The sequence below is a fragment of the Phalacrocorax aristotelis genome, chromosome 2, assembly GCF_949628215.1.
Source record: "Phalacrocorax aristotelis chromosome 2, bGulAri2.1, whole genome shotgun sequence".
Classification (NCBI taxonomy): domain Eukaryota; kingdom Metazoa; phylum Chordata; class Aves; order Suliformes; family Phalacrocoracidae; genus Phalacrocorax; species Phalacrocorax aristotelis.
This window is the reverse complement of record NC_134277.1, coordinates 11484886-11499369: the sequence shown is the minus strand read 5'-3', so window position 1 is coordinate 11499369 and position 14484 is coordinate 11484886. Positions and strand designations below refer to the sequence as shown.

The 14484-nt window shown below is 38.3% G+C and overlaps 1 protein-coding gene across 3 annotated transcripts in view; it reads left to right on the top strand.

Moving 5' to 3' along the window:
- VIPR2 (vasoactive intestinal peptide receptor 2) overlaps nucleotides 1–13989 on the top strand; it is a 58051-nt gene extending 44062 nt beyond the window's left edge. For 2 of the 3 annotated variants that reach the window (XM_075082386.1, XM_075082385.1), the window contains exons 8-13: nucleotides 212–272; nucleotides 1601–1670; nucleotides 7635–7726; nucleotides 10907–11036; nucleotides 11123–11164; nucleotides 12840–13989. In XM_075082386.1, the coding sequence (XP_074938487.1) occupies nucleotides 212–272; nucleotides 1601–1670; nucleotides 7635–7726; nucleotides 10907–11036; nucleotides 11123–11164; nucleotides 12840–13013 (569 nt within the window). In that variant the 3' untranslated portion in view covers nucleotides 13014–13989. The remainder of the gene's footprint in view (nucleotides 1–211; nucleotides 273–1600; nucleotides 1671–7634; nucleotides 7727–10906; nucleotides 11037–11122; nucleotides 11165–12839) is intronic. The other variant, XM_075082383.1, reaches the window with a different exon arrangement.
- Nucleotides 13990–14484: the final 495 nt, after the last annotated feature.

The following is a 14484-nucleotide window of genomic DNA, read 5'->3' as shown; positions in this document are numbered from 1 at the left end:
ACCCACTTCCTTGCAGTCTTTGTTTGTAATACATTGCTTACATCACATAGCTCAGTAGATAGGCTTCTCCCTCCATTCACTAAACTGTTTACTATATGTTGTATATTTGGGGAATAATTGGTTACTACCAGGCTGAACTTGTTTTCTTTTTTCTTTTTTTTTTTACTTATATTTTTGCTATCATCCTCTAAATCTCTTCGGGATTTTTCAGGAATTCCTACCATATTCGTTATTACGTGGACAGTGACACGGATCATTTTAGAGGACACTGGGTAAGTGTGTGTGGGAGAGAAAGTTTAAAGCCTCCAACTGTGCCAATGCAGTCCTTGCCTTGGAAATGGTGGTGTTCACACAAAGGTGGTTTGCTGTTCTGAAGGGGACAAGCACAGAACTGAAATTTCAGATATGGCTGATATGGTGTTTAGGAGCTCTTGCTGTTTATGCAGCTGTTTGTTTGAAAAACTCTAAGTGAGGGAGAAGGCAGAGGTAGGTTATGATTAAGGTTACCCCATGAGACCCCCATTGAGAGCTATCTGCCTTGGAATTCAAAATAATACTTCAAATAGCGGTGGAGGTCCTTGGGTTCAGTGCTGCAATACAGTGCAGTAAGATGCTGGGCATTCTAATTTGCTAACTAGCAACTCAAAAGATTGAAATCTAGCCAACTTTTTGTATATCTAAATTACATTTCCAAAAGTGAAGCAATGTGATGTAAACATATGTTAAGATGTACGGAGCCAAATAAAACTATGACTAACTAGAGCTAGGCCTGGCTCCTGCCATGGGAAGGGGAACTGAGGTAAGAATTTTGTAGGAAGATGGACTTGCTGCTCCTGCTGGGTCCAAGGAATGGGAGAGCATTCCAAGCTAGTGGGACAAAGAGTTTTCACACTCCTTTTTTTTCAACCTGACTAACATTTTTCAATTGATTCTGTAATTAAACTGAGAATTCATGTCCTACATAATTTCTAAGTTTTCTTTGCAAGACCTCTAACATGTAAACCGAAGACTAACTCCTTTCCTTTGTCAGAGTTAGAGGAACTCTGAGGGGTATTGCCCTTGTTTAAAATTAATCTTTTAGAGACCTTATTCTCAGAGTATTTGGACCAAAAGTGCTGATCCCACAGTGAAAATTAATTTTTCAGTTTTTCAGGCAAAATTTCAGGTTCAGTCTCACATTTTCCTAAAACAGATCCAGCCGTCTGTAACCTAAATACCCCACAAGGAATTACATAATTTCAATTGTATCTGTCAGTTGCTTTAGGTTTTCCTGCTACCCAGAGGCTGGTGTTAGGTGCTTAATGGAAAAGTGTCCTTACACAAAGTGAAACTAAGTTTGGTTTCCCTAAAGGCCAACATCCTCCATGATGTCTAATGGTACAGTCTAGTGTGCCTGATGATTTAGATGTTTTGAATATGCATAGTAAAACCAGGGAAGTAAAATTAAAAGCAGAAAAAAGATTGAATGCTGAATTCTAGGCTAGAACAGGCATTATTTTAGAGTGCTTTGACTTGTATATAAGAAATACTTCTCCTCATAGGTCTTGCTTGCCAGAAGATATTAATGTCAGCATCATTTTCCCCTCTTTTTTTTTTATAGTTGCTGGGATACAAATGAGCATGGTGGTCCCTGGTGGGTTATACGAATACCAATTTTAATTTCTATTATAGTAAGTAAACTTTGAAGCATGAATTATAGATCAGTTCAGCATTGTGCGGTGCATATAGTCATTATTCTTTACTGCTAGTTACAGATAGGCAAGAATTCTGTTTTAATGAAAAGAAATTGCGCTGTAGGAGAAATGTTAAACAGACCATTAAAATTTGTTGCCATCAAAATTTATCTGCTTCCTATTAAATGAGCAGTTGTTTTTATTTGTATGTTGTTCTTTCTTTAACATCTCTCCTGTTTATGAGCCTGGGGGAAGCAAAAATCTGATTATACTTTTCAATTAATTGCGGATTTGATTTTGCCTGTAAATAGATAGCCCTGCAGTTGAGAATCTGATACTACTGCAGCCATAAAAAACTATGGCTGTGTATATCTTCCTTTAATTGGTAGTCAACTGAAATTTATATTGAACATGAAGTATTTGCGAAAGAATACCATTTGAGAATGTTTCATGGGGCTTCTCCTATGTGGAACTCATTAGAATTAGTGGAGTAGCATAATAAAATTCCTGTTCACTGTGATGATTGTGTAATTAAGTTTGGAGTAATATATTATGGTCGTATGTCCAATTCTGAAAACAGTCACAGTGCAAATTAACACATTTCAGATACACTTGTTAAAAATAACATTTTAGCCAGAAAATATACGGCATTATTAGATTACACAAGATTTCATGAGTCCACATTATGCTTGGGCTTGCCTTTCAATCTGTGCCTGCTGAAAATAATTTTGAGGGAACTTCCTATAATCTTCATCAGAGTGAATTCTACAGTATTTAAAGAGAAAGCGGAGTAGGCATATGTGTGAAATGACATAAGGTAAGGACTCACAGAAAAGGGCATGCAACAGAACTACAGCATGAAGAGAACATGCGTACCTCAAAGGAGCTGGAGAACAGGAGACGGTCCAGAGTGAAGAAAATACGCTGAAACATATAACCAAACCAACCACCTGGTGTTTACAGAAAGATTAAAGTCTATTCTCTGGGTCTTCAATTTAAACAGCTACCTGGTAGACAGCTGAGACTTCATGTGCCAGAAAGCAGTGCTTCTCCAAAGAAGTCCTAGACCTGGAAAGAGAATTTATCCAAGTGCTCACTGGCAGACTTGAATTGCAGCTGAATCTTAGCAAAGACTGGGAAATGAGTTGTGAGTTAAGAAAATGGAGTACTAATCAGTCAGCAGAAGTCCAGTATATCATAAAGTGTGGACCAGAATCACTGTTCGAGGCAAAGGAACAGTTGTTCTCCTTTTATTTTTTTAATGGTTCTATTACTATTTGATAGAAAGGAAATGTAAGACATAGGGAAACAGTTTGCAAATTACCTTTTTTGGCTTGCTGGATGCACATATTTAGGATCTGCTGTCTCCTTCCAGATATGTTTCTTCTCTTAAACAGCATGTTTTAGGGATGAGAGCAACTAATGATGGCCAAGTGATTCTGCAGTGTGTACTGTATAAAGCCACTTACTTCTCTGATTAGATGATTCTTCAGCTGTTTGATCAACTGTGGTTTGCATTTGAGAAGTTAGGCTGTGAAAGGGAGCTATAAAAGCAGTGATGCTCACCCTTTCCTGCTCGATAAGTAACATATCTTGTTGGAGCATTGAACTACAACCAGCACGTTCATTGTGGCAGCTAGGATGCTATGGAAACTTACTGCTGTGTAAAGTAGAGTGTGCATTCATAGAGCAAGAGGAGCTAATGAGATGTCATATAAAATTGGTCACTGATGAATGAAAAACACCACATTCATGAGAACATAATTTTCAGTATACATACACCATGATAAGCTTTAACATTTCCTGTTACCTTCTAGAAAAATAGAAGTTGAAGATTCAGATCTTTGAATAATGAGGTCAGTGCTGCCTGCCATTCAGCAATGAAGACAGATCATTGCAAGTTTTTTGGATAGGTGTTGTGAAAAAGTCATGATGTTTGTCAGTAAAAGTATGATGTACTTACATCATACTCACACATTGCCTTTAGTCTGCTCAAGAATGTAGAGAGACTGGAAGACTCACAGAGAATGGTGACAAGGATGACCAGTAATAACAAATGGCTTCAGCAGTAGGAAGGACGTCTGTGTAAATAGTCAATGAGGTGAACACAGGAAAACTCTGAAAGAAGCTGCGTTTCAGGAAAATAAAGGAGAGCAGAACACCTAAGCTGAGAGCTCTCATCGACATTTAGTAAGCACTGATTCAGATGAGCAGGAATGTCATTTTGAAATACCCAGAAGAACTACCTGTTACTACTGTGTGACAAAAACGGAAAAATGTATATAAGTATGGGCTGCATCAAAAGCAGTATGGCCAACAGATCAAGCGAGGTGATTCTGCCCCTCTGCTCTGGTGAGACCCACCCTGGAGTCCAGCTCGAGTCCTCAGCACAGGAAGTACATGGACCTGGAGCAGGTCCAGAACATGGCCACAGAAATGGTCCAAGGGATGGAACACCTCACCTATGAGGAAGGGCTGAGAGTTGGGGTTCATTGGTTATGCAGCCTGAAGATGAGAAGGCTCTGGGGATTCCTTATTGTGGCCTTTCAGTACTTAAAGGGGGCTTATAAGAAAGATGGGGACAGACTTTATACTAGGGCCTGTTGCAATAGGACAAGGTATAATGGTTTTAAACTAGAAGAGGGTAGATTCAGACTAGATATAAGAAATAAATTTTTTACAATAAGAGTGGTAACACTGGCCCAGGTTGCCCAGAGAGGTGGTGGTTGATGCCCCGTCTCTGGAAACATTCAAGGTCAGGCTGGCTGGGGCTCTGAGCAACCTGATCTAGTTGAAGGTGTCCCTGTTCACTGCAGGGGGGTTGGGCTAGATGACCTCTAAAGGTCCCTCCAACCCAAACCATTCTATGATTTTATATAATGGCATGAAAGAAAGCCGAGAGTATGTCTGATATTGAAAACCTTTAAAAGGCAGATGGAGAGTGTAGAAAAGAAGAGTAGAATAGAGCCTGATTGTGAGGATGATGCCATGAATATACTTTTGAAAGACAGAGTAAATCAAGCAAAGGTTTTAAGGAACAATGGTTTAACTGCATTAGATTTAACAGGAAGTCTGCTCAGTTTTCCTACCATATCCAATCTCTTCCATTGATTTCTGTGTTAACTCCAAACATTCTCACTGCTTAGAAGGTTATACTTTCTATAAGGTTATTATCCAACAATAAACAGTATTGTGAGAGCAGGTTCTGAAGTCATCTCTCGAAGTGGGAATGGCTTCAGTTAATTCAGTGTGTCAGAAGCCTTCCCTGACATCTTCTCCTGACAATTTTGGCTTCAGAAAAATTATTTGGCAGGCTTCCACACTTCATGCTGTACACATTTCAGAGTTATCTAATTGGAGTGGCCATTCCGAGCAGTTAATGTGGTGTTACCCATATTCTCCATTTAGCAAATGCCTCCACAGCTGCCTTCCCCATACTTCCACTTGCGTAAACTGCTCTGATTTGGGAAGGAGTTATGTTTGTGAGGAAACAGGACTTGGTCACATCGAAGTAATTGAGAAATGTTTATCTAGTTATCTCACATTGCAGGTACTGTAAGGGACTAAATAGCAAGACAGAAGTGACATGAAGACAGTTTAAGTGATACATGCTCAAGCAGCGTGTTTAGACTCAAAAACTAATTGTCAGAAGTCAACTGGTAGAAAAGGGTCCCAGCAGCATCTTGCTGTTACTCCACTAAAGAGGTATCGTTTGTCATCACTCTCTTGCAGTTTCGCTGCATTCACATTATTTTCTCATTTTCCTGTTCTTAGATGTTCATTGAACAGTAAACTTATCCTATTTGTTTAAAGACGTTATGTTCAAACAATTTTATGGGACTGAACATCTACAATACTAGAAGTAAAATTCCAGGGCACTAGTTGTTTCATGTTTTATTGAAACATACTATTCTAAATCAGAAATATACTTTAAAGGATTTTAAGAAATGATCAATAATAATCTTAGAGAAATTAATTTGCTCCACTGTAGTAAGTCAGTGGCAGTTGCGACCTTTAGATCTCAACACCCAGTTCCGGCTGGCTGGATTTACAAGCTCAGCAGAGCCAAGGACTCTTACAAACTCCAAACAAGAATGTATGTTTTTCATTAATCCAAGACTCTGCTTACAGACAGAAAGGTATGTGTTTGAAAACAGACTTAAAAGTAATACGTGAATGTCAGTCAAGAATGTGAGTCACCCGAGTATAGTTATGCAGGTGATTTGATGCTTCAGAAACCAAATGGATGACAGTTTATTCTGCTACAGTAGAAACTAGGGAAGCCTGTGGAGAACAGGAATTTATTATGCCAATCCCTTTGCAAAAACAGAATAAAGATTTTTTTCCTTCTCCTATTTTGTGGCTACCAAATACACAATGGAATGTAAGCTCTCTCCTTGTGCACTAATACTGGCTCCAGTGCATCTGGCAAACTAAATGTATATCCCTTGGTCTGTACACTGCTGTGATAAGTCTGTAGATACGATCAGCAATAACAGGCTTCTGCCTGTACTTTTATAGGAGACTTGCATCAAGGAAAACTTCTAAGTCATCATCTGCCTGAAAAATATATGTTAAGTTCAGTAAAGGCCTATATTTTCTAACATTTTTATTCTTCTTTTTTCAAAAATATTAGTTAATTTTCCTAAATTTTTATTTAATCCCTGTCATTTCCTGTCAATTCCCTTCACCTGTCATTTCAAACAAAATATGAAATACAGAGGGACATGCAGTTGCTATGATCATAGTTTATTTATTAATGTCACAAGCTGTACTGGGTGTGTCAGAGACACAGAAATCCATTGACCTTGAAAAGCCTACAGCCAAATTGTTAAGACTGGAAAAAGATGAGCAATGCATCAAGGCAGACTGAAGGTTTATAGCAGTGAGGCAGGCACTGCCTGGTTGAGTAGCCAACCTGCTGCTTTTGGGCTTTGGGATGGGGTTAGTTAAAAGCAATAAAATTCTCATCTTTCACAGTGATAGAAATTTTTCTCTAGGCTGATTTCTTCTAAAATGTGTGCATTTGATGTGGCTGTTTATGTAGCTGTAGTTTTTAGCTCACATTGTTGCTGTGAAGGTATGGATTCCAAGTGTTCTCTCATTTTAATACGGACATGTTATATTTAGTGTGTGGTTTTCTAGACCGCAGCAAACAAACCAGCACCAGAAGGGCTGGTGAACACAAGATGCCAAAAGCCAAGGATGAAGAAATAGTGGGAGTGGGGCTCTAGGATCTACTGAGTTTTATACTTCAATTTTCTAGATTGATCAGGATCTGATCATAACTTTTTTTATGCAAGTGCCTTTCTATGAAATAAAATATGAAATAGAATAATACTACTGCTTTATCTCAGAGGGCTGTCAGGAGAATTAGACTTCAAGGTTTCAGTTCCTCCAGTTATAATGTCTGCATGAATACTCAAGACAGACAGATACTTGTGAGAGACCTTTTTTGAACTTGACTGGAGTGGACAGATCAGCTGTGCAACAATCTTCTTCCCCTAATTCAGACAAAATACTAAAAGTCAAGGCGAGCAGCAAGAGAGGGTCAAAACTGTGTATGGGGCTCAGATTTTCCTTTGGGCTTCCAGTCGTGAATCCACATGACAATTGAGGACAATGCTCGACTGCACCAAATCACAGCCAATGTCCCATCCTGCTAGGAAACCTGCCTTCAGCTGAGACTTTGGAAGGAGGGCATTTCTGGCAACTGGGGCTTTCAAAGGCTTTTGGCCAGCCAGACTAGAAGTCATGGCCATGCAGAGGAACACTGGCCATAACAAACCTAGCAAGGCAGAAAACCAACAGTAGGTTTGATGGTGTAGAGCTCATTGGGTTCTGGCAGGAGGTACACAACACCCACTGCTGAATTGACTTGTCTGACTTGATAAGCATTTCTTTTTGCTGTGTATTGAGTGGAAAAGTCAGAAATCACCATTATATTTGTTTTCTTTACAGGTGAATTTTATACTTTTCATTAGTATTATAAGAATCTTACTGCAAAAGTTAAGATCTGCAGATGTTGGAGGAAATGACCAGTCACAGTACAAGTGAGTCATATTTTTAGATATTATATGCAGAACAAAAATCTCTGTAAGATTTCCTCTGCTGAAACCTGTTACCGAAAATTGCTGTGATACTATAATACTTTTAATTCGGAAGTACTTTTAGATATGGTTTAATGAAGATCTCACTATGCTGAAATAGAGATGAACATAATTTTTTTTGTCAAAAACTAAATTCAATAAAAAACATGCGATTTCAAAAAGACCAATAAGCTATTCTTGAATTTGAGTTTAATCCATGAATGAATATGCTGATACAAAAAATATGGAGAGAATATATTTCTTTTAATGTATATATATTTCATTTCAACATAACAAAAGTTTCAAAATCAAAACACTTTGGTTCAACCTCTTTAATTTTTTTAATTTCTAAAATACTTTTTGTTCTAATATTTACATGCATTTTAAGAGCTGGAAAGAAGTTATGTTGTTCCCAAAAAGTAAAAGATTAAATATAATGTTTTATGTTGATTTAAAATCGCATCTTTGTTTTTCTAGAGGAAAACAAGTGTTTCTGATTTAGATCAACTTCGTTTCTGTTTAGGCTTTATTCTTTTGTGTTTTGGTTTGAACATCAAATCCTAACATCCATGGTTTCCACAGCTTTAGAATCAAGGAATGTTGGGGAGAAATTTAAATACATTGCTCAGATGGGATTTATTCTTTATTATATTGCCATATAAGTTGTTACTATAATAGCTGCTGGATACTGTAATCCAGAATCAAGAGTCTGTTGTAGTAGGTTTTATTTTAAAGACCAGATATAGGCACTGAATTTGACACCTCAGGATGTTGATATGATATTTCAATTACAACATCTAACATGAACACTGAAAATGCAAAATCACGCAAGTGGTCTTTGAAAGAGTGTTCCTGGATAACACCTTCTCTTCACTTAAAAAAATGCTGAATTCCTGTCCTAAAAGCAGATAAAACATGGTGTGCTAAAGTAAAGCGTATCTTTAAAGCCAAAAGAACTAGGACCTTATGTGTTTTGTAAACATGACACATTTGATGCAAAAAGTGAAGAATTCTGATTCGCCGTGGAAAAGGTGACACGACTAGATTGGCATAAGGCTTTGCTCTTTTGTGTTTGCTGCTTGAATTAACTAAACATGTGGGAGAACCAAATCCACCTAGATTAAATTGTGCAGTTGCCACATTATTGTTTAGCACAATGACCCACCTATGGGCAGGAAATCCCCTCTGGTTTACTTCTTGTGACAGGAACTCTCCGTTGTTTCCATGTGGTATTTATTTATATTATGGAAACGAGGCATTCCCTTCCTTTCACTCCCATCATTTTCCACAGATCACTGTAGCACTTCATAGTATATAATGTTCATTAATCACAACCTTGTCCTTCATTATTCAGCCCTGTGAATTCTTTGCTTTTAGCATTTGATTGCCTGATTACGTTTGGATTGGATGGTCTTTAGCCGATACCCATGGGAACAGTAGATTAGCCCCCGCAAGAAATACTGCATCTACAGAGCAAATTACAGGTCTGGAAGGTTCATTTTTCAAAATGCAAATGCATTTTTTAAAATACAGAGAAGAATAAGGCTATTTTGTCTGTCCCTTCACTAAAATGTAAGTGCAGTATAGAGAAAGTAACATCAGCTGGACAAAAATTATTAAAACAAGAATGGAGTGGAAGTGAAGTGTGAGTCTAAAATGAATACTACTCATGCAAGTCACCATTTTTCTTCCCTTCCTCTGTCCCACTTGCTTGTACCTGGTTCCATCCTTTTTGTTGCTCATTTCACTTTTGCAGTGGATAAGGTTAAGTTCAAATAAAATCAGTTTTCCGTTTCATTTGGGAAACCAGGAAATTTGCTGCCATCATCATCTACTCCCATTGTAAATGAATTTCTTCTGCTAAGGAAATCCTATTTTTCCCACTTGCTGGTATCATCTTTAGATGTGAGGGCTTTACTATTCTTGAGGGATGTTGCTGTCAGAACTTATTATCTCCATGTAAAGGGATGCAGCCTCTGGGACATTATGAACAAAGAAAGGCCATGAAGGCTCACACAGTAAAAATAAAACTGCTTGAAGTACATTGACTTTTCTGTTAAAATAGGGGAATTCACAACAGCATCCTTTCATTGTTGAATCACATTATATTCATCAAGACAGAGATGAATTATGGGTCTCAACATTATAACTTCTTGAATTTTATCTGATATCAGACATCCATAATCGTGCATGACTGGCCCTGTATAGTATACAAAACTGATGATATTAGAGTGAAATAAGTGGCAGATAAGGGGTAACTAGCAACTCATCATTTCAGTGGTTTCACAGGCAGTTTGTCAGAGCTGCTCTGCTTAATAATGTAAAGTTCTCCTTCCTTAACTTCAGTAGTGTTTTGTGCTAAAATATATTATATAATTGACCACATTAAAAATTAGTTAATGGTGTATGCTTAGTACCACTAGTATAGTTATGAGATTTCAGTGTTTTGGGGGTAAATCTGAAATTACTCATGAAAAATCTCACAACTGAGATTATTCTGGATTACATTTCCTAGGTACTGTTTGCATACTGTGTATGTGCAATGTACAGACTAACCATACAGTCACACATTTAAAGGAAATTGACATAAATTAATTTCAAGAGCGAGATGTTACCTTCCGCACGAGAGTCTGTCAGTGTGGCTTTGCAGGAAGGCATTATTCCTTTCCACTCTGAACCCTTTGTGCCAGGGAAAAAATATCTTGAGAGATCTGATGGCAGCTCGTGACACTTTGTCAAATGTGGTCCTGTGGAATAATGCAGTAAAACCCCACCCCCAAAAACTGTGCCATGAAAACAGGCTGGGAACTCAACGTCTGTCAAAGAGACACAGCAGAGGGCAACTGAAAAAGGGTCTTCTGGTTTAGAGAGGCCCTGCAGCCTTCTGCCAGCTTTTGGAAGAGTGCAAGGTCAACAAGATCAAGTCTAACATGGAATTGCACACATCAGTTTATGAGGTTACTATGTGACTAATCTCACAGCAAGCCTGGAAGGAAAACAATTTGCAATAAATGGCTCTTATTAAGACTGTTTATAAATCTGAAGTCATATGAGGTTTATGTAAACGACATTGCATCAGGTTCTTATCTTAGTAAAACAAGAGCTTATCATTAAACTCCAGCTTTTTCTCTTTTATTTACCCAGGAGACTTGCAAAATCCACGTTGTTGCTTATTCCGTTATTTGGAGTTCACTACACAGTCTTTGCTCTATTTCCTGACCGCAGTTCCAGTAATTATAAAATAATCTTTGAGTTGTGTTTGGGATCTTTTCAGGTAAATTTTAAAGCTTTTATTCAAAAGCAGTTTTATTGACCTAGGTTGGTGTTGCCTACTAACTAAGGAATATTGTCTCTTTCCAGGGGTTGATTGTTGCAGTCCTGTACTGTTTTTTGAACAGTGAAGTAAGTCTCACATTTCCTGCTGAGGATGTTAAATAACGTTTTCAGTAAATGTATAAGTGGCCCTATAACTCCACTGTGATAAATGAAGCTGTTTTAGAAAATGCTTGCATTCCTATTGGTAGAATATATATGTGGCAGTTTCTGTGCAACAACAGAAATTAGTGAGTTAAGAGCTGTTTGAAACCTAATTCCTTGCAAACCACGGTGTTAGTGTGTCTTGTGTTGTTTAATGTGATCTAATCCTAGTTCTGTTACAAGCGATGTGGATTGTGCAAGTGAGGTGCAACAAATCCAGAAATTTATCCAAGACTTGAAGCACCATTTAGTAAGTATTTAGGAGTAATCTTCTGACAGAATCGAACCCCCAGAACAGCAGCAGATTTTTCAGAAGTGCTCAGCATGTAGCAGCTTTCCTAATCTCAACTCAGGAAGATGCAAGGAATTCCTTTTGATGTCAGCCACTTTTTAAGGTAGAATGCACTTTAAACAGCATGCAGTTTCTGACAGGAGGAATCTGCCTGAAGACATCTGCTTGCACAGGGAATTGACATGCAGGTCTCCTGAGTGCTATTCTGGTCTTAAATATTCATGAGATACCTGATTTGGGGCTTATAATTTGATTTTATGCTTTAAGTACATGTGATTAATAGCTAGATAGCAAAAGCTAATCTTGCAGCACAAGTGATACAAAACTGATTTTGAAAGTGGCCCTGGGGCGTCTCCTCACAGACAGTGTAGACACAGTCTTCACCTCAGTTTTGTAGTCTTTGTCAAAACTGATTTGATACTCTAGAGGGGAGGAGTACTGTCCAGAGGGACCTTGACAAGCTTGTGCAGTGGGCCCATGCTAACTTCATGAAATTCAACAAGGCCAAGTGCAAGGTCCTGCACCTCGTTCGTGGCAGTCACCAATATCAATACAAACTGGAGGATGAATGGATTGAGAGCAGTCTGGCAGAGAAGGACTTGGGGGTACTGGGGGATGAAAAATGGGATATGGCCAGGTAATGTGCGCTTGCAGCTGAGAAAGGCAATCGTGTCCTGCATCAAAAGAAGCATGGCCAGCAGGTCAAGAGAGGTGATTGTCCTCAGTACGAGAATGGCATGGACCTGTTAGAGTGAGTCCAAATGAGTGCCACAAAAATTATCAGAGAGCTGGAACACCTCTGCTATGAAGAGAGGCTGAGAGAGTTGGGATTGTTCAGCCTAGAGAAGAAAAGGCTTTGGGGAAACCTTACTGTGGCCTTTCAGTGTAAGAAAGGGGTGATTAAAAATGAAGATGAAGAAAGGCGTTTTAGCAGGCCTGTAGTGACAGGACAAGGGGTAACAGTTTTAAACTGAATGAGGGTAGATTTAGACTGCATTTAAGGAAGAAATTTTTCCTGTGAGGGTGGTGAGGCACTGGAACAGGTTGCCCAGAGAAGTCGTGGATGCCCCATCATTAGAAGTGTTCAGGGCCAGGTTGGATGGGGCTTTGAGCAACCTGGTCTAGTGAAAGATGTCCACGCCCATGGCTGGGGGCTTGGACTAGATGATCTTCAGAAGTCCCTACCAACCCAAACCATTCTGTGATTCTATTCCTAGAGGTCCCCATCTGACAGCCAATAAACATGGAAAAGTTCCTCACTTAAAAGTACGTTTTCAGCTCATCTTGTGCATTTTCTTTTCAACACAGGTGCAAGGGGAGCTGAAAAGAAAATGGCGGAGTTTGTGCTGGAAGCAGACAGCACGCAGAGATTATAGACTACACAGCTCTTCGATTTCTCAAAATGGATCAGAAAGCATTTCTCACCTCCACCAGAATTCAAGGGCTCAGTCATTTATGCAGACAGAGACCATCATGATATAAATCAGCTAGGTCCCCCAAAACATGAAAACCTGTGGGATATATCATTCATTATGCAGCTTGATGTGATATTTTATAAAATGTACAGTTCAGTGCTTTGCTTTTCTACATGTTGGTATTTGGGAAATTGGTTTGTGCAGCCAACCAGTTAATAACAGAGACACCTGCTCCATGGATGCTTTCTGTTTTTTTTTAAATGGTATTCATATTAATTCTGATGTTCTCTTGCCATTTACAAGCCATAACTGTTTAAACCCTCATATACTATAATGGTCCTTTACCCTCCAACGTGTCAACGAGATAGATGTATGGTATCCTGTTCAATGCAGAGTGCTTTGGTATATGTTGAAAAGATTAAGATGGGAAGCAAGAAAATTTTTTACACTTTATTTATACTTAAGGAAACATTTCTTTCCTTAAGGATTAGGAAATTCTTTCCTAATTATGGAAAACAAAAATAAAGAAATGTAAGACTATAATTAACCGCACTGAGACCTTAGTGTGCCAGTCCAGGAAATCATTAACATTATTCATACAGAGGGAAGAAGGTAGTACTTCTCAGCTAATTGTATAAATTTCAGAGATTACTTTCTACAGAGTTTCATTCCAATCCTGTTGTTCCTTTCAAAAGTGCCTGGTTTTATGTTTAGGTGCAGAAAGTAGGGCTACCTTTGCAGTCCATACAGAGAAGGCTACTGTAATGGTTTTGATTAAAACATCAGTATTTTCCAATAGTGCTATTGCAATCACCAGTTGTTCTCTTCTGTTTCAAAGCAGGTATTTGTGTTGATCTTTTATTAAACAATTTTCTGAAGAGGTGCTTTATTGCTAGAACAGGCTGATGTACGATAAACACCCTTGGATGGCATATTAGCCATTGAAAATATAATTTTTATATAATATTTTCATTGAAATATGTCTCTAGAACCTACATACTTGGCAGCTAAAACAAGGAAGATTGCAATAAAGTTACAACTCCCATTTAAGGGATAATGTAATTTCTTTTAGCTTAATTGTATTCTGTATCCATCTGAGCTGATTTAAAATTTAGTCCTGGCCCTGACTCAAAAAAATTAGACAGAATCCCTAAAAATCACCATAAAAGGCATAAACTGAAGGAATTCTCAACAGTGCCAAGCCTCTTATGTAGCCGCTTTGTAAAAAAAAAAAAAAAAGACATAGAACCGACAGATTCTTCTAAACATACACAGAATGTTTGCACTCTTCAAAACAAATAAACCCAGTGATGTTTACTTCCCATGTCACGTTTAACCACGTCCACTCTAAATTCCAAATGTGAATAATATCTATTTGCCTAAGTACCTCTGATCCATAAAAGCAATTGCCCCAATATTTCAGATAACAGATTGTATGGAGCTAGCAGAATCCAAAGTCCATAATTTCACCATGTGAATGGAGGAACAGCAGCAAGGGCATGTCTTGGCAGGCATACATGTACGTTCTTGAAAATACT